At 39.8% G+C, this 24,414-nt stretch overlaps 1 protein-coding gene across 4 annotated transcripts in view; it reads right to left on the minus strand.

The window, feature by feature from the left end:
* Nucleotides 1–506: 506 nt before the first annotated feature.
* The window catches only part of LCLAT1 (lysocardiolipin acyltransferase 1), a 178,778-nt gene continuing 154,870 nt past the window's right edge, over nt 507–24,414 (minus strand). For all 4 annotated transcript variants that reach the window (XM_081796975.1, XM_006733190.3, XM_081796974.1 and 1 more), the window contains one exon: nt 507–4,463. In XM_081796975.1, the coding sequence (XP_081653101.1) occupies nt 3,961–4,463 (503 nt within the window). In that variant the 3' untranslated portion in view covers nt 507–3,960. The remainder of the gene's footprint in view (nt 4,464–24,414) is intronic.

Raw genomic sequence — 24,414 nt, forward strand, 5'->3', positions numbered from 1 at the left:
GGGTGGCATATTCTGCTACCCTTCAGTTCCATGATTTTCATGTGCGTGCGTGTGTGTGTATTTGCTAAGCACATTTTCATGCATCTGTCAAGCTTTGCTAGAAGATTTGCTTTCACTGTTACATACTCCCTGACAGTGATGGGGGATGCATAGAGTTCCATTTACCTCTTAAATGTGGTGGTGCTGGTATTTGCCATTACAACCCCACAAGGGTGAAATGACCAAATTGCCCTCAGGGCTGAATTGACAGAAATGGAAGAAAACCAAGTTCTCATGACATTCACTGAGGCCTGAATTCAACTGTGGCCCCTAGACTTTTTCAATTATGGAAGCGGTATATTCCCTTTTGGTGTGTGCATTTGTTTTTTTTAAACATCTGTGAAAGAGTCCTAACTGATGAGCTCTTCCTTAATGCTACATACAGTAAGGCTGTAACAATGTGGGAAAACACAGGAGCACGCAGTCATTCGGGCAAAACCAGAAACAGGATACACGGGCAAACTCAATCTGATTCATTCCACTTTATTCTGGGATGTAAACTACAGATAACACAACTCGTAAACATACCAGTGGACATTGAAAACTAAGGCCATTCTGTGAGTTATTTTTAAAATTTGTTTTGTACATAATCTTTTAAAAAATAAATTACCAAAACCGAGATTCTCTTCTGAAATAAAAGCTTAAGGTTGGTACAAGACAACTTTTGGGCCATCTCCAATCTGAAGCTCATCGTGTGACAAGACCGTGTTTGTTTCCTACAGCATAAATAATAGCTCTAAGGCAAAGGCTACCTCAGCATCAAGCTCTCCTCTCCAGATGTCCCCACAAAGTAGTGTTTACCACAGTGACCAGTGTTTACAAACCATTTTCCTCCCAGTGAATAGCAAAAAGACTTTTACCTAAGAAACACATTGTAAAATTCTTGGAACAAGAAAAAGAAAGGGACCCATAACTAAGGCACTGAAAGCACATTATTTATACAAAGAAATGTAAACAATTTAATACCAACAGGCTCCCTCCATTAGAGTCTCTATTATAAAAGTGCACAGGGGCATCGCGGTTGGGCCCAGAGCCTGCAGGCCAGGTGCAATGGGCATGTCACCCTTTCTGCAGAATTCAGTCTTGGCCTCCAACGTACAGCTCCTGACATGGTGCTGGGAAGTGACTAATGTCAAAGTGATGTGAGTGGAAGCTGGTATTTCTCCCTAATCTGTGTGTTAGTAGTGTTACAAACAAGGAAGGGTTTTAATAGGAGTTTGAAATTATGGCCTCTGCTTAACATTTTCCTCTGGTCTTTTACCACGTTCGTCTGATTTGGGCCTCTCATCAGAGCTTTCTGGTGGAAGAACCTGTGACTTCGTCAGCGCCCTTCCCCGTAGTTTCCTATTTTAAGTATAATGGTTCACATCCCATACAAACCACATTTGCTTTGTTTACAATGTTTCTGAACGGTAAAGACTGAACAGTTGGAGAGACGGTACTGTAAACATTTTGCAGCCCACTGAGCTGATCTTCAAAGGACCGAAAGAGCGTCCAGTGGGAAGCGTGGGCTAGACTCAGCCGCACACGCAGCTGCTCTGAGTGCAGAGCGATGAGGTGGGAGGGGGTGGAGGGCTCATTCCTGAGGTGGATCACAACATTAAAGTTAATTTCTACTTAACATTTTTTTTTACCAATTTTACAAAGCTCTAAGTTCCAAATCATTCACTGAATATTTCTTTAAAAATTTTTAAAAGAAAAAGGCAAATATGTAGGAACATAAAGAATTATGACTTTAAAAGAAGCCTTACTGCAAAAACACAAGACCCCAAAAAACAAAACCAGAAAAAAAAACAAAAAGCAACTTTTTTCTCTTTGAAGTTATCACTTTTGATTCTGAAAGCAGGTACGATGTCTGTATTCCCCAGTTTGGGTACATATGAATTTTGGGTAGTAAAACAACGTTTGCATTTTATCTTAAACATGTCTTTTATGATCCAAAGAAAACATTTTTTTAAAAAGGAAAGAAAAGAGCTTTCCTCTTGTACAGGTTTCATGCCATCCTATGGAGGTTACGTCTCGAACAAGGAGCCGAGAAGCGGCTGGGGGGCTACAGTATCAACACGTGTGGAGTAGAAGACGCGGCTTTTCTCTATTGCCCAGGACAAATGCAGGGCTGATTGTAAAACTGTGTGTTTCCAAATATAACCAAAAGGCGGTCTGAGAGAGACCTCAATTAGAAACCTCTTTTATTCAGGGGGGAAAAAAAAGGTTAAAAAAGAAAAACACCTTAAAAACCATGGGATTAGCCCACTGGGTCTGGAGCAGATGTGCGTAATAACTACTGAGTAGCTCCTGGCAGGCGTGGAAACGGCCTGGGGGAGCGGTTAAATACAGGCTGGGGCCTGTCGGCGCACTCTCGTTCATGATGTGTCAACGGTGTTCTGCGCGCAACCTGGACCTTCTCTGTAAGTTCGGCTCACCGTGTGCTTACCTCTCCTGGCAATGCACGTTTCAACTGTTGGGTAAAAGTCACCGTTGAGCAAAAATGGGCTGTAATTAAGGAGAAGGCATCCATGCCAAAAGGGTACATATAGCAATAGCCTTTGAGGCTGGTTGAAGGCAGGAGTAAAGCAGACAGGTTTGCGAACAGCTCAAGGCTTTTAACTGCCTCGCGTTTCCTGCCGCTCTGACCAGCGTCCCCATCATAGGACAAAAACATTAGTGCACAGCTCCTCCGGCGGGGTGGAAACCATGACCACGCATTTCTTCCGCTTCAGAAGGAGACTGGTGCTGTTAGTTTGCTGGATTTTCCATGGACTCCAAATGCCAGAAATATTTCGGCAAACAAGTGGTCAAAAGTGGATTTAAATTTTAGTACTGAAACAGGAAGGCTGGGACTAAAAAGAGAGAGCGAGAGCCCTCATCATTAAAAAGGGGTTCATTTTCCTGTTATCAAATCTGTCGAGGCTGCGAGGGCCGAGTAATTGAGGCTAGGCCATGACTACCCGGGATGCAAGCGCTGTCGTTGTTGCTTTAACACAGATCTTAGATACCCGTGCACCTACAGAAAATACAATAACCTTCCTTTTGGGGCAGGTTTTAAAGAACTATTTCAAAGGACACCACTTCAAGAATTTCTGACTGCAGTAACAGGACCTTCCATGCATTCCTTTAGAAAGGTAAGTGACATGATGTCATGCGGTAAAAGCTACCCCTGCCAACGAGTGGTAAGGAAACCAGCTGGGAGCATGCAAGAGTAAGTAGAAGTGAACTAAACTGTCTGCATTCCTATCTGTACAAATCCAAACTAAGGTTTCCAAGTGGAGAGCCTGTGGTTGCTCCCTGAGAAATGTCCAGGTCTGACTATCCATGGGAAGAAAGGGCACAGGTGGTCTTTTGATGTCTCAGTTAGTGCAAGGCTGAATGCCAAGGTTTTATGAATAATGAAGGGCCTCCTATCAAAATGGGTGGTTGGTTGAAGGACAAGGGATTTCCGTTTTCTGGCCTTAAGGAAGGATGCAGTGGTTTGATTGGCAGAGAAATGAGCCTGGGGAGGGAACTGGGAGGAAGGGCTCTCACCTCCACAGTCAAGTGCCAGCACTTGATCTGAGCCCACGCTCCCAAGCCCCGGATCTGCCTCTTGTCTGGGGAGTTTGTTAGGAAATAGTATTGGGCCTCTAGGAAAATCTTGTGTCCCTTGTCTGTTAATAGCCTGGTGGTTGCTTAGGAATACTCTGGCCCGAGTTATTTTATAGCGATCGCTCCCTGCTATGCGTATTGAAATTACATTCAGAGATTAAAAAAAAAATCATGTATGTAGCAATATTTTCCCACAAAACTAAGTGCAAAATATCTTTAACAAATAATGATGGTAGTAGAAATATTTGACATAGTCATGCAAAAATGCATCTCTGTTTACAAAGGCTCGACACATTTCCAAAACATCCCCTTGGTTGTTACACTGTGAACCTTATGATCTCACTCATTTTTCCTTACATTTAAATGTGGCTGTTTGTGCAAAAACCGGTAACATGCAAGCTCAACGATCTCCAGTCCACCAAATATTCTCTCTAACAGCACAAAGATAACCGTGGTGATTATAAAATACCACCGAACAGGACTGTACAGATACAGGAGTAGGCACATTGCAGGGCTGAACAGGGTCCAGTAAAGTATGGAGAGCAATTTGAGCACAAGGACCCTGAGCTCAGACTTGCAAGGTGGAATTACGGTCTCTCCCGTAAACTGAAAATTCTTCTCCCCTTGATAGAAGGAGCGCAGCCTCTCTTCCTTTTCCTCCCAGCGCCTGTGGCACCAGAGCTGGAGGTCCTCCCTGGACTCAGGGAGGGCGTCTACTGGGTACCTGTGCACGTGGAAGTGGATCTCCTTGGGGAAGTCCCCGAGGAGGAGATGCCTCTCTGTCTGAGGAATATTGTGCGGGTATGCCACCGTGATGTCGTGGACGGCGTCGAGGTTCTTACCTAGGTTTCAGAAAAGATAAAAATACAGACTAAGGATCAATGGGGGCAATAAGGCTGATTCAAACGACAAGGCAGAACCAAACCCAGGAAAAAAATCAGGACAGAGTGGCGTTCCTAGGCATTGGGGTCACTATTTTCCAGTCATTTTTAGTTTTTCATTTGCTTGCTAATTACCACAAAGACCTTTAGAAAGAAATTATCTTCACTCATAGAAATAGTAACCTGCCATTCTAGGACTAAATGGATAAGCACATTAAGTCAGGTTTGAGGTAGAAATAAATTTTAATTTAAATTCAATTTAATTAACATAGTGTACAATAGTTTCAGAGGTAGAATTTAAAGATTCATTAGCTGCATGTAACACCCAGTGCTCGTTCCACCAAGTGCCCTCCTTAATGCCCATTACCCACTTCCCCTCCAGCAACCCTCAGTTTGTTTCCTAGAGTTAAGAGTCTCTTATGGTTCTCTGTTTTTATTTTTCCTTCCCTTTCTTAATTCCATGAGTGAAATCATATGATATTTGTCTTTCTCTGACTTAGTTCACTTAGCATAATACCCTCTAGTTCCATCCATGTCGTTGCAAATGGCAAGATTTCATTCCTTTTGATGGCTGCATAATATTCCATTGTATATATATACACCACATCTTCTTTATCCATTCATCTGTCAATGGACATCTGGGCTCTTTCCATAGTTTGGCTATTGTGGACATTGCTGCTATAAACATTGGGGTGCATGTGCCCCTTCGAATCACTGTGTTTGTATCCTTTGGATAAATACCTAGTAGTGCAATAGCTGGGTCATAGGGTAGTTCTATTTTTAACTTTTTGAGGAACCTCCATACTGTTTCCCAGAGTGGCTGCACTAGTTTGCATTCCCACCAATAGCATAAAAGGGTTCCCCTTTCTCTGCATCCTCTCCAACATCTGTTGCTTCCTGAGTTAATTTTAGCCATTCTGACTGGTGTGAGGTGCTATCTCATTGTGGTTTTGATTTGTATTTCCCTGATGCTGAGTGATATAGAACACTTTTTTTTTTTTTTCATGTGTCTGGTGGCCATTTGTATGTCTTCTTTGGAGAAATGTCTGTTCATGTCTTCTGCCTATTTCTTGCTGGATTTTTTTGTTTTTGGGTGTTGAGGTTTGATTTTTTTTTTTTTTTTTTTTTTAAAGATTTTTGGATACTAACCCTTTATCTGATAAGACATTTGCAAATATCTTCTCCCATTCTGTTGGTTGTCTTTTAGTTTTGTCGACTGTTTCCTTTGCTGTGCAAAAGCTTTTTATCTTGATGAAGTCCCAATAGTTCATTTTTGCTTTTGTTTCCCTTACCTTTGGAGACGTGTCTACCAAGAAGTTGCTGGGGCTGAGGTCACAGGGGTTGTTGCCTGTGTTTTCCCCTAGGATTTTGATGGATTCCTGTCTGACATTTAGGTCTTTCATCCACTCTGACTTTATTTTTGTGTATGGTGTAAGAAAGTGGTCCAGTTTCATTCTTCATGTGGCTGTCCAATTTTCCCAACACCATCGGTTGAAGAGACTTTTTTCCATTGGATATTCTTTCCTGCTTCGTCCAAGATTAGTTGACCATAAAGCTGAGGGTCCATTTCTGGGCTCTCTATTCTGTTCCATTGATCTGTGTGTGTGTTTTTGTGCCGGTACCATATTGTCTTGATGATTACACCTTTGTAATAGAGCTTGAAGTCCAGAATTGTGATGCCACCGGATTTGGTTTTCTTTTTCAACATTCCTTTGGCTATTTGGGATCTGTTCTGGTTCCATACAAATTTTAGGATTGTTTGTTCTAGCTCTGGAAAAACGTTGATGGTATTTTTAAAGAGACTGCATTGAATGTGTAGATTGCATAGACATTTTCACAATATTTGTTCTTCCAATCCATGAGCATGGAACGTTTTTCCATTTCTTTGTGTCTTCCTCAATTTCTTTCATAAGTGTTCTACAGTTTTCAGAGTACAGATCCTTTGCCTCTTTGGCTAGGTTGGTTGTGCTCCTTTTTTAATGATTTTTTTTTAAGTCTTCTGTAAATGTCCACTATCTGTCTCCTTCACTCCGTGATTTACTTCAGTCCAGGTTTCAATTTGTTTTCATAACAGTCTTATAAATATAATCAGCCCTTGATAAGGACTGTAGTCTGAAAAATGAAAGTACCTATGTCAACAAGGCTTAGAATCAGAATTGAAGGGATAGTCTGGTTGGGATGCTGAGCCTTGTTTACATGAGTGGAGGTAGACAAAAGGTCCGTGCGGGAAGGCTGTAGTGGAGGTGGATCTGAAGGCCTCGAGGAAAGGGGAGGCTGGACCTCTCGGACTCCAGCAGGGAGTCCACTTTGTCTCACAGTGGAGGAAACGTCACTTCCTGTCACTTGTCATGCCGCTTAGCCTCTTACTCAGAACTGAGTGCTCATTTCATTTACTTTCAAAACTCCCCTGCAGTCAACATTTCTGCTTCACCTTCTGCCTGGACCCTTCTCCGAAAGGGCTGCGGGTCTCCTCAGACTCGTTGGTCCACAGCCTGGAATCAACCCCTTCCCCAGGCAGCTCCCACCATTCTCCTCCTCAGTCACAGCACCTTCGCACAGCTCCTCCTCAGCAGCTGCTCATGGGAGCCAGCCTTCTTCCACAGGTGGTTCTTAATGTTCACAAACTGCTATCAAAAAGGTTAGGGCTGTTGTAGTAAGAAACCAAACTGCTTTTGCTTTCCACTTTCTTCTGGACAACCCATAGGGGAGGGCCGTGTGCATAAACACATGTCTGTTCACAATAGAAATGGCAAGTTTTGAGACCGTGTCAGTACCACTTGAAGAAATGTTCCTAAGTGAAAAATTCTAGAAACATTGCTGTGTGGAACATGGAGGGCTGTGGAAGCAGACTGCCCATGTTCAAATCCTGGGTTCTGCCTCTTACTGACTTGTCTCTGTTGCTTGCTTGGTTCCTGTACCTACAAACTACCTCACAGAGTTGTTGTGAACATTCAGTGAGATAATACATATAAAAACACATGAATTAGGGTCTGATACATAGTAAGTACTCCATAAATGTTAGCTACTAACATTGCTTACTGAATCATAATACTAGCATGTTGGGTTCTAATCTGTCCCTCTAACTTTAGCTCATATTAGCCCACCGATGTCAGCATGGTATTTGTGGAAGGGGGGGGTGGGAACGACGATAACTGCATTCACATACCATCTCTGTACTACTGTCCAGGCTGTTATTAGCCTGAGCCCCTATGATGCCAATGAGGGACCTCATGCCTTCTACACAAGACAACTATTCAAACTGCTATTTCACAAAATTGCCAAGAATATTCCCTTTGCTTTAAATGTATAGCCTGTTTCCCTGAAATCTTTTCTCTCCACTCTCTTCAAAGTCCATCTCCAATCTCAAGGAGATTGCATTCTAAGAATAGCTTTCTTTGAGTATCCAGGCCCATAGTGGTCTTGTCCCCTGACATGTTCTCTGTGTTTGTTTGGGTACTCATCTGCCATCCTGTCTACTATTACTGGAAGTTCATGGAAACCCCGTCTCCCAGGGCATCATAAGTACCTGAAAGGGAAAGGACCAGGTCTCTGCTTTAGATCCTTAGTACCTAGCACAATGTCCTGCACTTAAAACAGTCTCCAGAAATGCTTGCTTGACCAATATTTTTACAGTCTGATATCCTCTCACCTAAAAATACAGGAGGGAATTATAATGCCTTCTACATGAGGTTGTCATAAAGCAGTGAACTAATGTACATAAAGCTCTTTGCATAGTGCTGGGCAAAAAGAAAGTTCTTTTTTTTTTTTTTTTTTAAAGATTTATTTGACAGAGAGAGACACAGCAAGAGAGGGAACACAAGCAGGGGGAGTGGGAGAGGGAGAAGCAGGCTTCCCGCCGAGCAGGGAGCCCGATGCGGGGCTCGATCCCAGGACACTGGGATCATGACCTGAGCCGAAGGCAGACGCTTAACGACTGAGCCACCCAGGCGCCCCAAAAAGAAAGTTCTTAATGTTAGCATGACTACAACTTCTATATTGGGTTAATGAGACCTACCTACTGCATGGGATTTTTTTTTTTTTTTAATTTGTATGTTATAGATTCTTGGTTCTGAAAGGTTTACAACAATCTTGGTAGTGGGGTGTCACCTTACAAAAAGGGAATATTTCAAAAAGTTTCCAATAGATTTTTTTTTTATTTTTATAAATTTTTTTTTTTTTAAGATTTTATTTATTTGCGAGAGAGAGAATGAGAGAGAGCATGAAAGGGAGGAGGGTCAGAGGGAGAAGCAGACTCCCTGCCGAGCAGGGAGCCTGATGTGGGACTCGATCCCGGGACTCCAGGATCATGACCTGAGCCGAAGGCAGTCGCTTAACCAACTGAGCCACCCAGGCGCCCCTTTGTTTTTTTTTTAATTTAGAACTTTGGGATGATAGAACTCAACATAACTAAAATACTATTTATATTACAAACAAGAGCAACACTGTAATGTGAGAAACTAAAGGCAATGAAGTGTGAAAGGAAGAACAGGGGAGGGGGAAGGAGAGACAGCTTACACTTTGTTGCTCACTGCCCTGAGCTGTACTGGATCCTTAAGCATTAGAGAGACTCAGAAATGCATTCAAACCAGAGCAAGAGAGGAGGAAAGGGACAAAGGCTTTTATGCCCTGAGGTATCTTGAAACTTGTAAACTTTATATTGTTTCTTGTCTCCAGACAACCCAAGGCCACACAGAACTTTTTTTTTTTTCTTTTAAAGATTTTATTTATTTATTTGAGAGAGAGAATGAGACAGAGAGAGAGAGTATGAGAGGGGGGAGGATCAGAGGGAGAAGCAGACCCCCTGCTGAGCAAGGAGCCCGATATGGGACTCGATCCCGGGACTCCAGGATCATGACCCGAGCCGAAGGCAGTTGCTTAACCAACTGAGCCACCCAGGCGCCCCACACAGAACTCTTTATTGCTAAGAGAGGAGCTGACTTTTCACATTACCCTCTCAAGACTTCCTGGCCTCATGGCCTCAAGCCTAGAGGAGCTGTTCCTACCAGAAAGTTAGTTTGCTCTTATAAGGTAACAGGAAAGGGTGAGCAGGGCTTGCTTCATTCCCAAGTGACGGTAATGAAATTCAGAAGGAAGACGGAAATGATATTCAGAAGTTGAAATATGCTTTTATTTCATTTACCAGCTTGTAAGAGGGCTAAAATAATGCAATAGAATTAGAATAAGAATAAGAGAAGTTCCTTCAAGGACACAGGAGTTGTAGTCTTGAAATCTTTTGGTATGAAAACAACATCCTCTTAAATATGCAAAGTAAGATGGCTGCCATCAGTAAAAGCCATTTTTAAAAAATCTCATTGCTTTTTAGATAGCATCTAGATTTGTAATCTCAACTATCTAGCCACCTGTCATCTGCCTGTATGGTGCTTAGAAAATGATCTGTTCCCGATTCTGTGTCTTCTGGAAAGTTTCAAACTTTATTATTATTATGTTAAGCTACCAGTATGTTATTTATGTTTTTATTATGTTAGTCACCATACAGTACATCATTAGTTTTTGACGTAGTGCTCCATGACTCATTCTTTGTGTATAACACCCAGTGCTCCATGCAATACATGCCCTCCTTAATACCCATCACTGGGCTAACCCATCCCCCAACACCCTCCCCTCTAAAACCCTCAGTTTGTTTCTCGGAGTCCAGTCTCTCATGGTTCGTCTCCCCCTCCAATTTCCCCCCCTTCTCCTAATGTCCTCCATGCTATTCCTTATGTTCCACAAATAAGTGAAATCATATGATAATTGACTTTCTCTGCTTGACTTATTTCACTTAGCATAATCTCTTCCAGTCCCATCCATGTTGATGCAAAAGTTGGGTATTCCACTGTGTTAGACCAACCACACTCATGTGGGCCCATAAATGTTTCTTTTTTCCCCCCGGAAGAACAGGACAAACACTTATTATTTCACATCTTAATTTTTAGTCTAAGACTGAGACTAAGGGAATTTTTAATACTTCTGTCAGGTTTAAGTAACCAACAGAGGCTTAAAAGATATGACTGGAATTTACAAATGTAATATGCAGAAAGGAGTGTCTCCGAGTACATCAAGTTGAGCCCATGACTATTCAATATGAAAAGCTCACTGGGAGTGGGAGAGAACCAATTCTTTACACATTTGTATGTTTCAAATGAAAGAACTGCATGAAGAAATCCTGGTTTGTCCAAAGCTGCTAAAGAACACACATCCAATTATATAGTTCAGTGGCAGAAAAACAGAAACACAAACTTTTTGTTTTTCACCCAAAGTGGTCTTAAATTTCAGTTATCAACTCTATTATTTTCTTTCCCCATTCTACAGTAAAACATATGCAAAATACACAAATATATTTTGATTTCAACTTTAATACTTTTAAAAAAAAAATACACATAAGCCTATTTTCTGTTAGCCAGATCTAAATCCATAAATCTACATATATTGGAGGGTTTTAAATAAAGTAGCTTGTCATCTAAGATGCATTTTTGTTAAAAGGAAATGCTGAGGCTGCTGGATTTGTGCACGGTTTCTCAGATTAAAAAAAAAATTACCCCAAAATGATAAAAATTGGATTTAGTAACTCAACAATCACTCACTGTGTCACTTTAACACTGACCTATAGTAGTACATGGCTAATAATAAGCATGACAAATTGGCACTCATCAGTACACTTTGAAGAATGATTCAGAATGGACAGATTTAGATAGACAAAAAAATACCAATAAATAAGACACCTTTCAGCTTCAAAATAAAAGGGTATGCATGAACCACTTAAAATCAGCTGGTATTAGGACTCAGAACCATCTTCTTAGGGGAAAAAACTGCTTCCTACTGAGAACATTATTCATTTGTCCTTCCGTATAAGCAGAGTACTTACTTAAGAGACAGAAAGGAGAGACAGACCACTGCTGGTCCTGCCCCGCATCAGCTCTCTGACCTTAGCATGTTCACCATAAGCCTCATCTATAAATGCAGATAATAACACTACCTACCCTCCTAGGGTTTTGTAAAGATCAACTAGGAGAAGGGCTGTAAAATGCTCAGAGAAGTGCCTGACCTATGGTATGTGCTCTGATTCTTGTTCTTATTCCTCCGAGTGGGTGATCACCTATAGCACCTGTAGGGAGTTGAGGTTTAGGCTGCTACTTTTGACCGTCCTCTGTCTCTGGACTTGCTCTTCCTCTGCGGGGGACTCCGTCTGCTGGGGCACACCTTGTGGTTCATTCTCTGACTGCACTCATGCCTCTCCCATAGCACAGAAGCATGGCGTTGAGGAGACTGGCCTTGGCTCTAGGGGTAGGCTCTAATTCATCACCCAATACACATTTCTGTCCACCCCTACCAACTCATCCTCAGGCACTTTCAGCTAAATGTAGATATTAATCCTTTGATGGCATTCAGAATTAGAAGGTGATGATCTGTTGGCCTCTCGGACTGTTGGCCTCCTGCCCCATCTGGCTTTTATTTTTTTAAAAGTCAAAATTAGTACCTCCTCTTTTTCTAAGAAAGAACCATCCTGCGCTTAAGTATCAACTTCCAGCTGGAAAGGTGAAACTAAAAATGGTAGTATTTGTGAACAGTCTTGCTTAGCCAACCTGAATTTGGTTCTTACAGGTAATTTCAGGGACATAGATTTTCACATTCCTATCTTAAATCTGCTGAACTTTTGGTGTTTTGTGTAATTGAATGGATCTTTTCAGTTCTGAAAATCTCTCCTGATGGGCATCGATTCTGAGTCTTCAAAATAATTTTCTAGATAGAATGAAAACATGTTGACGTTTCCCACAATTTACAATATTGGTGTATTAATAGATCATCAAAGGCAAGATCAGAATAGTATATACTTGTTGAGGCCAGATTCACATATATATACACACATATGCATATAAAACATATGTCTTGAAAAAGAGATAAACTTTTAACAAATTAGACCACATTATATGTACTCTTTGATAACTTGCTTTTTCATGCATCTTTCCATACATGCCATTAAAGATTTTCTAAAATGTCACTTTATGGATGAATAATATTTGCCTATATAGAACTCTTAAAAATTCCTTTGTTTTGAAATTAAGTTGTTTCCATATAAACATTTAAACTGATCTATTTGTAACTAACCCTAGTGATTTTTCTAGGATAAATTCCAATAAATTGAATTGCTGAATCCAAAGACATGATCACCGTAACAGGCTTTTTGCTACATAAAAGAAACTGCCCCCTGGAATGTTCAATTTAAACACAAGAAATGTATGACAGGGGCACCTGGGTGGCTCAGTCATTAAGCGTCGGTCTTCGGCTCAGTCATGATCCCGGGGTCCTGGGATCGACGCCCCGCATCGGGCTCCCTGCTCGGCGGGAAGCCTGCTTCTCCCTCTCCCACTCCCCCTGCTTGTGTTCCCTCTCTTGCTGTCTCTCTCTGTCAAATAAATAAATAAAATCTTTAAAAAAAAAAAAAAAATGTATGACAGGGCTTTCTTTTCACACTAATGCTTGGTGTTATAATTTTTACAAAGTTGCCAAAAGTATACCATTTTTGTTTTAATTTGTAGGTCTTTGATTAGCTAAACAAGTCCACTGGAAGTATATACTGGTAGATTGTCTCGCCTTTTTGAAAATTCAGTTTTTTACCTTATGGTTTGTAAAAACTCTACCCTCTACCATATGTTATAAATCTCCCACAGTGCTTTTTATCAGCTGGTCACTAGTGTTTCCCTGGCCACAGTGAACTGATTTTGTTGGATTTGCTGCTTTGTGAAAGCAGCCTTATTTCTTCTATCCAGTCCCTATATGTTGTTTGTCTCTTTTAGTCAATTTGCAAAGCTCCTTTATCATGAATTATTAATCCTCTACATTTTTTGTTGCAAATATGTTTACAAATCCATGATCTATTACCTTTATGGCATCTTTTCCAATACTTGCGTGCGTGTGTGTGTGTGTTTATGTGTCTATACAAGTTCATTTCTTTTTCTATTATAGCTTTTGGATGCCTATTTTTATCTCCCCCTGCCTCTAGATTGTATGTATAGTTTTCATTTTTCTGCAAGATGAAAAACCCTTTTCCATTTAATTATTTATAATTTTATTTTCTTTCGGTATATGTCCATTTTTCTAGCATCCTTTATTAAATAACTCCTCTATTCTCCACAGTTTTGAAATATCAACTCGATCATACATTAAATTCTCAAATATGGAAACCTCTAATTTCCCTTCTCCTGTCTGTCCCACTTATCTGTGTTGATTTCTGCTCCAAGATCATATTGATGTCCTTAGTGACTTATATCTGGTAAAGCAAATCTGCCTCTCTTCTTTTTCATACTATACTTGATTCCTGCTGGCAACTATTTTTGCAAGATAAACTTAACATTTAATTCAATTCTAAAATAACCACCCCCTAACTTATCCTGAAATTGCATTTGCATTATATTTACATTATAACTTTGAAAGAATGGATGCTTTTACATTGTCTTTTCCTCTAAGAAAAAAGTATGCTTTTCCATTTGCTCAAATCTTATTTTAGGTCTTTCAGTAAGATTTCAGTTTTCTTCACACAGCTTCTGTGACTTCCTTTTAAAATTTATTCCTAAATAATTTAAGAATTTTTGCCATTGTGAATGGAGTATGTATTCTTCTGCTTTTAGGCAATCACTGCCTCAGTAGAGAAAAATCTGTTTGCTGAATATTTATATGTAGCCATCTTAACACACTTTCTTATTTGGTTGTTTCTTTTTTACTACATTCTTTTTGACTTTTTAGATTTTATAACAGCAACAAAAATTTTATGTTCAATTTTCTCTTCAAGGTGCTTAGTGCTTTCACTAGCATTTACTTTTAATAAAAAAGACAGTGGGTTTAGGTCTTGAGTAGGAGATCCTTGTTGAGTTTTGGTTAAAACAGTAGTCTGTTTTATTAGTTAATTTCTATTAGGAATGGCTTAAAGTTTATCAAATATCTTTTCAGCATCTATGGATAAGATAAAACTTCTTCTTTGTTAAAGAAAATACTGGTCAAACATCTGGATATTATTAAAAGGAAAAACAGAAATGCAAAGAGAATTTAAAATTATAGTGTAGGCTTCTGTGCCTGTCATAATAGGTCATCAGTAATAAAAATCAATTACATAAAATAACTGAGTAACTTGATAAATGTAACTTAATAAGATTATATAAATCTATGTCTTTCAAAAATATTTTAGAGGAGGGTAGTATCCATGGAACACTAATAAATATTTGATTATTGGTGACAAGATTTAGACACATTTTGTAAAAGCGGAGATATAATCTACATCCTCACATCAAAATCCCATAAAATGTGTGTATAAAAGTAAGTGTCCCCCTTTAGAAGAACACTTTTAGATACCCCTTGATGAAAGGTGAAATCAATAAGAAAATTATGAACTACTTTTAAAAGAATGACAAATGGAATCAATGGGATAGAGTGAAGGCTATCCTCAATAATACATGCTTCCTTATTAAAGAGGAAACATGAAAAAGAACTTACTAATCTTGGAAATGGCAGGGGGCCAGTGCAGGGGGTGCACCACAGGGAGAATCCAAAGGGAAATATAGGGAAAAAAAAATTACAGATAAAAAGCAATAGTTAATGAAACAAAACTAAGAAATAGTGAAAATAAGTACAAAAGCTAGTTATTTGAGATCAGTAAAATACTAAACTCTATGAATGTGATGAAGGGAGGAAAAGAGCACGCATATTTAAGCTTACAGATGGCAAAGGAAACGTAATACAGAAGAGATTAAAAGTGATATGAATCGACATGATAAAACTGCATAGATTTGCATCCTATATACACACAAACTAGAGTATGCATGTGCGAATGTACTGTGCTTGGATAAAATTTTGTGTTCAATTAAAAACTTATCAAATATCATTATCAAGTCTACTTTCACCAGAACTGCAAACTATTCTGTCATTACTGTGTAAGAGGGACAAAGGGCACAGGTGCTAGATTTATAGGCAGGCCAACCTAGCAGCTGTCCTCACGTGCCACGCCTCCTCAATCACAGGGATTTTAGTGCAGAAATTACAAAGCAAAAATAGACAGCAAGGAACAAAACAAAATAATCTGCTATGAAGTAAAGGAACAAGAATCCTAGTTCCAAATTCATTCCAGGACCTATTAAGCATGACTGCCACTTACGCTTGCGCATCTATAGATTGTGTTATTGATGACATGAACTTATTTTGACTATTCTTTGAAAAATTCATACTCTGTTCATTATTCTTCAAAAGAAAAATATGTGCTAAAACGATGAGAGAAGCCATTCAAAATGCAATGGGAAAAACAAGAGCAATGACAAAATTTGTCATTGCTGAACTCAATAAATTTTAGATGTTCCAAAACCGCGGGACGTGAATCAGTAACAGATTAAAAGATCCAAAGTGTCAGCACATGCACACTCTACTAATTTGCTGGTCTTCAAATTAAATGAGACCAAAGACCACACATTATTAGTCTCTACGCTCTGACATTAGGGTTGAAGAGGACTGATAATGCACGTAGACGTTACTATTTATTGAGTGCCTTCTAAGTGCCAGGCATTTTTAATTCAACAAGTTCTCTTTTGAGCACATACTCACTATACCAGACACAGCTGTAGGCTTTGGGGTTACACTGGTGAACAAAAAGGAAGATCTCTGCCCTTGTGGAGCATATCAGGATACAGTCACTTTAAAATACCATGATCTTTAACAACCCTTGTGATATTATCCCTCTTTTATAGCTGTAGAGACTGAGGCACAGAGAAGTTCAGTCACTTGCTGAAGATCACATTTAATCAGCAATCAGTTGTGTTTGACTCAAAGCCTTTCCATTACCCTACTCTGCCTTCTAAGAACTGCACTTTATTTTCTTTTTAAGATTTTATTTATTTGACAGAGACAACGAGAGAGGGAACAGAAGCAGGGGGAGTGGGAGAGGGAGAAGCAGGCTTCCCACTGAGCAGGGAGCCCGATGCGGGGGCTCGATCCCAGGACCCTGGGATCATGACCTGAGCCAAAGGCAGACACTTAACGACTGAGCCACCCAGGCGCCCCTAAGAACTGCATTTTAAAAACAGGAGCTACAGACCTGGTTTTATACCTAGGCACAGTGGTTTTATACCTAGGCACAGTGACTTATTAACCATGTGACCTTGGGGAAGTTATTTAACCTCCCTGGGCCCTGAGGCTCCTCATCTTCAATCTGGGAATAAGACCTCCCTTGGAGAGCTAGCAGAAATAAGAGAAGGTGTGTCGGTCAGCAGTTTATAAAGGCAGTCTACTGTACTCAGTAATGAAATCAGTATTATGCAAATGAAATCTTCAAGTTTTTATTCAGGTTTCTTTTAATATTGCACTATTTTCATCTCTTAAGCACATCATATACATGTTTTGATGAAGAGTTTTGCTATGGTTTTATTCAAAGTATAAACGATTGGATCTTCCGTGAAGTTCTGTTATGCATTCCTGGAATAAGTTCAATTGACTGATCCACCCAATCACAGGCCAGGCCCTACCACCCACTCTGTGGCAGCTAGCGAAACTACAGTGGAGTACCTAAGTTACAATCTTGTAAATCTTTAAAAATTTATGCTAATAACAATACAGCTCAACTTGGGGGAAAAAAAGATGCCCATAAAGCAAAGGCTAATGTTACTACTCTCGCTATATCTTTATTGTGTAGGTGATTTTGCATAGAACAGAGTCTTCTCTGCAATTTCATACTTCTCTGAGAGAAAAGTTTGGCTGAGGATGGGGTAGTATTAATGGGGTGTAGGGCAAGTTGCTGCCTTCAAGAGCAAGACAAATCTTAAGAGTAGAAGGTGAAGGTCTCTGGTTGCAGATGAGTTCTGTCCTTTCCCTGGCCCTGGGCTCTGCGTCTGGAGCCACACTGGTCTGTCAGAGGTGGCTGGGAAAGTCCCTTAGCCTTGTGCCACACCTCCTGTGTCACACCTTCTCCTTAGATGAGCCAAGAACTAAATTACCTTGTTTTTAATCCCTTAGGAATCCGAATTCCCATTCAGTGAGCTTGACTTCAGTCTAAGGTTTAGGGAATCTCAGGAAAACAAGGCTTCCCTGACCAACCAGGAGTGATCCAACCACAGCTGTATGCACTCCACAGTAGGGGCTTATTAAACCACAAGACCCTCTGGCTGATGGAAGGCATGTGGGGAGAGATTTCTGAGCACAGGGCTGTGCCTGTGCCTGTTCTGAAGGCTGTGTCCCACTTCTTCAATCTACCACAGACTGCTCATACTGTGTTCTCCCAAATTAAATATTCCACCAAGGAATATATTTTATGGTCTTGTGCTTTTTAGTAGAAATAGTCATAATTTGTTCTTTCTTGTCTTTGTACTTTGTTTTAACAAGTCCTGTAAGGTAAAGTATAAAGCAAGGTGGTGGTGGTGGTGGTGAAGAAAATGGATCAATATGGGGAATACCTGGGGCACCTGGGTGGCTTAATTGGTTAAGCATCTGACTCTTGGTTTCAGCTCAGGTCCTGATCTCACAGGGTTGTCCTGTGTTGGGCTTTGCGCTGGGCGTGGAGCCTACTTAGGATTCTCTTTCTCTCTCTCTGCCCTCCCCCGCCGCCCGCTTCTCTCCCTCTCCCCCCCTCTGCTCCTCCCTCCCCTCAAAAAAAATATGGGAATACTCAAAACTTCAAAAGATGAATTCTCATCTATAGGTCTTCTGTATGCGCAGTTCCTCACTTGTGCAAAGGGTACCACTACTGGGATGCAGGCGTAATCCGACAGGACTGTAACCTCCTTTCTACTGAGAGGATAAAGAATCAGGCTGTGTGTAGCTCAACCAAAGAACAAAAGTCTCAGGTTCTTCCAAGATGGCAAAAGAACAGGAGGCTCTATTCTTATACAGTATATGGAGTATCTTTTGAAGTTTACAACAAAATAAGAAAAAGTAAATAGATTTTATGTAGTTCAGAAGGATGTGTTTCAAAGAAGAGAGCTGACCTACTGATAACATTGTATACCATTTTGATACTTCTGGCCAAGAGAGATTAAATTTTTCTCTTTTTTGGCATGCTGTCTTCCTTTTTGTACTTCTTTCTTTTTAAATTATGTGGATAAAGCTCAAAGACAGATGGTAACATTACAGAGAATTGCACACTAACCCAAGTACTCTACGCCTTTTTAAATGCTCAGAATACCAGATAGGTGGCAGTCTACATCTGTAGACTTACATTCTTGGTTTTGAATAACTATGGCTTGCTATGTGCTCTGCCAGGCAGAAAACTCATTTGCTTGCATCCCATGGAGTCTGCTAGAATCTAGTGCTGATTGGGGAAGGGAATATTCCATGTAACAATGTTCTTTCTCTGTATTTTATGCCTTAGATGAGAGAGGATCAAAGATTCTTCTAAATATTCCCCACACTTCAACCAGAACTTCCTTAGTGTTGACCAAATTCTCAAAGCAATACTCTCCAAAGCATCAATGAGGACTGGGGATAGGGAAGAGATATTAAGGGTGAATTTATTTTCTAGTAAACTTTGTTGATTTTCATCAGAAAGCAGAGGTCAGGGCTGATAATCAAGCCCAGTTGTTTAGTAAATAACTATTACATTTGAGCAGCAAAGGGCTGAAATCAAGACTGGGGGCCAACAAGGTAAACCAAGTATTAAGAAGCAGATGCTTTCTTTGGAAACAGTCATCAGGAGACAGGAATTAGAGGGTGAAAAGAGTTTCTACCTAGGGATCAATTCCTATGAATCAGCATAAAAACAGTCATCGGAATAATAACTGGACTTTCTGTTCAAAATCAGTTATAAACACACTCATCACCAGGGAATTTCAAGTCAAAACTACAATGAGGTATCACCTCACACCTGTGGGAATGGCTAAAATAAAAAATACAAGAAACACCAAGTGTTAGCAAGGATGTGGAGAAAAGGAACCCTCATGCTCTGATGGTGGGAACGTAAATTGGTGCAGCCACTGTGGAAAACAGTATGAAGGTTCCTCAAAAAAATCAAAAATAGAAGTATCGTATGATCTAGTAATTCCACTACTGGATATTTAACCAGAAAAAGTGAAAACACTAATTCAAAAGGTTATATGCACCTCTGTTTATTGCAGTATTATATACAAGAGTCAAGATATGGAAGCAACCTAAGTGTCCATCGATAGATGAATGAATAAAGATGTAGTGTATTTATATACACAATGGAATATTATTCAGCCACAAAAAATGAGAACTTGCCATTCATGGTAACACGGATGGACCTAGAGCGTATTATGCTAAGTGAAATAAATCAGACAAAGACAAATATCATATGATTTCACTTTTATGTGGAATCTAAGAACAAAACAAAGAAGAAACAGACCCATAAATATAGAACTAGTGATTACCAGAGGGGAGAGGGACGGAGGATGGGCAAAATGGGTGAAGGGAATTGGACGATACAGACTTCTAGGTAGGAAATGAATCAAGTCATGGGAATAAAAGGTACAGCATGGGGAATATGGTCAATGGTACTGTAACAGAATTATATGGTGACAAATGTCAGCTGCGCTTGTGGTGAACACACCATAAGGTAGAGAGCTGTCAACTCACTGCTGTACACCTGAAACTGATATAACATTGTGTGTCGACCATACTTCAATAAAGTTGAAGAGTCAATATCTGGATAAATAGCTACCGATCCTGAAATTTAAACTGGGAGAATAACAATATATTAGGGAAGCAAATAAATATATGTAGTGGGATGAATAGTGTCTCCCTGAAAACTCACATCCACCAGAACTTCAAACAACCTTATTTAGAAATAGGGTCTTGGCATCTTGGCAGACATAATTAAGGACTGAGATGAGATCATACTGGATTCAGGTGAGACTTAAATTCCAATGGGAATGTCCTTAGAGACAGAAAAGGACACAGAGATACGGAGAAGATTTTCATGTGAAGATGGAGTTATGTAGCCACAGGCTAAGGAACAGGCGTGAAGAAAGTTGGCAGATGGAAGGAAGAATTCTCCTATGGAGCTCTGGGGGAGGTGTGGCCCTGCCAGCATTTGATTCCGGGCTTCTGGCCTCCAGAACTGTGAGACAATAAAGTTTCAGGGGTTTTTTTAAGCCACCAAGTTTGTGGTGATTTTATTAATGGCAGCCTAGGAAACTAACATAGTATACATTAAGAAATATCAAATGTCAAGGGTTATTTTTTTCATTTAAAAGTTTTATTTTTATTTAAGTAATCTCTATACCCAGTGACCCCAGATCAAGAGTCATATGCTCCTCTGCCTGAGCCAGCCAGGTGCCCTTGTTTTTTCTCTTTCTTTTTCTTTTCTTTAAGTCTTCATTTTGGGGAAGAAAAAGTTTTTCTCTAAAGTTTCATTTGCGTTCTGAGTTATGAAGTAGCATTTTGAGAATAAAGAGCAAAGTCACCTAACTGTTAGAAACAGCTGCACAGAAAAGGAAGACTTTATTTTCCAAATTTATCTGAATAGGTTGACTGCAGGTTCATATGGAGAATGCAGAGTTAAAATTTTATGGCAGTTCTTACAAACTGCAGAGATGCATTCCTTAGTCGAGGAAGAGAGGCTATGACAGTGGTTCTCCACCTTCAGTGGTCTAAGAATCACCTGGGAAACTAGGTGAAAATGAAGAGTCCTGGGCTTCATTCCCAAAGATTCTCATTTAGCATGTATGGGTGAGATGAAGAAATCCACATTTTAACAGGCACCCCAGGAGTCTGACCTGATGGAGAGGGTTGGAGGACCACACTCTGGAAAACACTGGGTTAAAGGGATGGTTCTAAGCAGAGGAGGCCATGGGGAATTATATTTAAGAGCTGGGTTCTAGAATCAGATAAGACTGTGGGTTCTTTGTCTAATTACACTCCTTGTTAAACGTGTGGCCTTTGAAACCTACACTACCTCTGGGAGGATTATTTGAGGTCATCCTTAGTGATCAGTGAATGTTGTCTATTACAGTTATTTTTAAATTTATTTAAGATGAAACAGTTTACTCTAATTCACATTACACAGTGACTTACTTATAACAGTAACTGCCTTAAGTTGTGTCACTATAGGAGATTTAATTAGGGTACTGAAAAGAGTTTATTCTTCCTTTGGGGCACTGGAGAAAGATCTTGCTGGATTAGGGGACAGTGAGAGGGCACAAAATGACTGGGACTGGGCAGAAAAAATTTTAAAGGGAAGAAGGCAAAGACCAGCTCTGCTCAACATTGCAATTTTGCCTGAAAACTCTGGTGGCTCCTAAATTTACCACAGAAAATCCTTTCTCACTGCAGTTGACCCAGTCAGGAAGTTATGAACCTGGCTGGACTGGAGAGAGTTGCCTGCCTGAACTCTAATTCAGCCGAGTTTCTCAGTCAATCCCAATACCTTCACATACCAGGAAAAGAACAGGAATTTTTTAAAGAGGTGCGTGAGAAAAGTCCTTTTCATTAGTAGAACACCTAAGTTTCCTATTTGTAGAAATCTGCAGCAGTGGGATAATGGGGGCTAGGGGGTGCTGCTGAACTTGAGAATGCAGAGGCCTAATAGAGGTTTCCTGATTATGGCACGGGGCGCTGAACTTCTGCTGGTCTGCACCCTCAGGCTAAGGAGAAAGCTGTGGCCCGAGTCTTAGAGCCATGTGCTAGACAGGTTACCACTTTCCAACACCGGTATTCACTCAGCTGAGGCTATACTTAATAGTGGGGTCTGGCTTTTTTACATTCCAGTGTTTATAAGTAGTATGTAGAGACCTAAAGTTTTAACGTATGATAAAAACCAGTGGTTCTCACCTGTTTTCCTAGACCTAGCTAGAAGCTCACCAGCACAAAGAGGCTCAACAAGGGGTTAGGTAGGGAGAGGTGTCTGAAAAATCAACCCAAATTATTAGAATATTCCTGGTCTCTCAATTGCACATACCTAAAATAACACTAAGTAGGTATATATCTGTACTTCATTCATATGATAGCACTTATTACCACACATGTGGTATTAGAGGTCCTAATCACTGCAATAGGCAAAAAAGAAAAGGCATACAGCTTGAAAAGGAAAAAGTAAAACTCTATAGGCAATATAAAAGACTGCAGAGTATCTTTAGGATTCTACAAAAAAGCTACTGGAATAAGTGGATTTAGCAAAGTGGCAGGATACAAGTTCAATATAAAAAATTATTTGTTCATACTGGCAATGAACTATTAGAAATTCAAATTATAAAGATTGTCATTTATAATATCAAAAATATGAAACACCTAGAAGTAAACTTAACAAAATAGGTGCAAGACTGCAAACTATAAAACATTGCTAATAGAAATTAAAAAGACCTAAGTGGAGAGATATACCATGTTCACAGATTGAATCTTCAATGTTGTTAATGTTTCTCCTCCAAACTGACCTATAGATTCAAAGCAATCTTAACTAAAATGCCTAGCATGCAACAATTGATTCTAAATATTATAAAGATATGCAAAAGAACTAGAAAAAATTTGTGAAAAAGAACAAAGCTGGAGCCTTCCACTAACTGATGTCGGGACTCGACCGTAACGGTTTGGTGAGGTACTGGAAGAGGGTTAGATGGACAGATCAGTGCAAGAGCGCAGAGTCCAGGAACAGAGTCACACTTACACTGTCAATTTCATTTTCAACAAAGTTGTATGGGTGACTCAGTGGGGGAAAAGATGGTCTTTTCAACAAATGGTGCTGGAACAGTGGTATCTATGCGCAAAGGCAAACAAATCTGATGCTTACCTGACACCATACCTAAAAAGTAACTCAAAATGCATCATAGGCCTAAGTGTAAAAGCTAAAACTATAAAATTTCTGTAAGAAAACATAGAAAATCACTGACTTGGGGTAGGCAACACAACAATTTTAGGATTAAAAAAAACCCACAAAAACCCAAAATTTAAAAATGGAGAAACTGTACTTCATCAAAATTAAACACTTTGGCCCTCCATAAGACAACCTTAAGAAAATGAAAAGGCAAGTCACATATAGTTTGCAGATATTTTTCTCCCAATCTGTATGAGAAAGGACTTATAATCAAAATATATGAAGAATTCTTACAACTCAACAAGAAGACAATCTGGTTTTTAAGAATGGGTAAAAAGACTGGATTTGACAGCTCTCCAAAGAAGACACATGAAAGGCAAATAAGTCCAAGAAAAGCTACTTAAACATCTTTAGTTATTAGGGAAATACAAACTAAAACCACAATAAGACACCACTTGTTAGTGGCCTAACAATCACACTCCTAGGTTTCTACCCAAGGAAACATAAGCCCACACAAATTCTTATACACAAATGTTCATAGCAATTTTATACATAAAATTCTAAAAGTGGAAGGTACCCAAATGTCTGTCAGTCCATGAATGGGTAAACAAATTGTGGTATATTCCATATAGCAAAATACCACTCAGCCATAAAAAGGAGTAAACTGATAAATGCTGAGTGAAAGAAGCCAGACACAGACTACATACTACTTAATTCCACTTATACAAAAATCTAGAAAAGGCAAAACCAGTGACAGAAAGCAGATAAGCAGTTTCCAGCAACTGGGGTTCAGGGGAGATGTCTGACTGTTAAGGGGGGGAGGGCATATGAAAGAACTTTTGGGGGTGATGGAATGTTCTAAAATTTGACTATAATGGTAGTTATGTGAGACTCTACATTTATCTAATGCATCTAATTGTACGCTTAAAATGTACTTGCCATTTTACAGCAAGTAAATTGTACCTCTAAAAGCTGTTGTTTTTAAATAATGCAATATATGTTAAGAAAAAAAAAAGAAGAAGAAGGTAGCGGGAGGGGAAGAATGAAGCGGGGGAAATCGGAGGGGTAGACGAACCATGAGAGACGATGGACTCTGAAAAACAAACAGGGTTCTAGAGGGGAGGGGGGTGGGGGGATGGGTTAGCCTGGTGGTGGGTATTGAGGAGGGCATGTTCTGCATGG

Source organism: Leptonychotes weddellii, chromosome 10, assembly GCF_054177405.1.
Source record: "Leptonychotes weddellii isolate Sample4059 chromosome 10, ASM5417740v2, whole genome shotgun sequence".
Classification (NCBI taxonomy): Eukaryota; Metazoa; Chordata; class Mammalia; order Carnivora; family Phocidae; genus Leptonychotes; species Leptonychotes weddellii.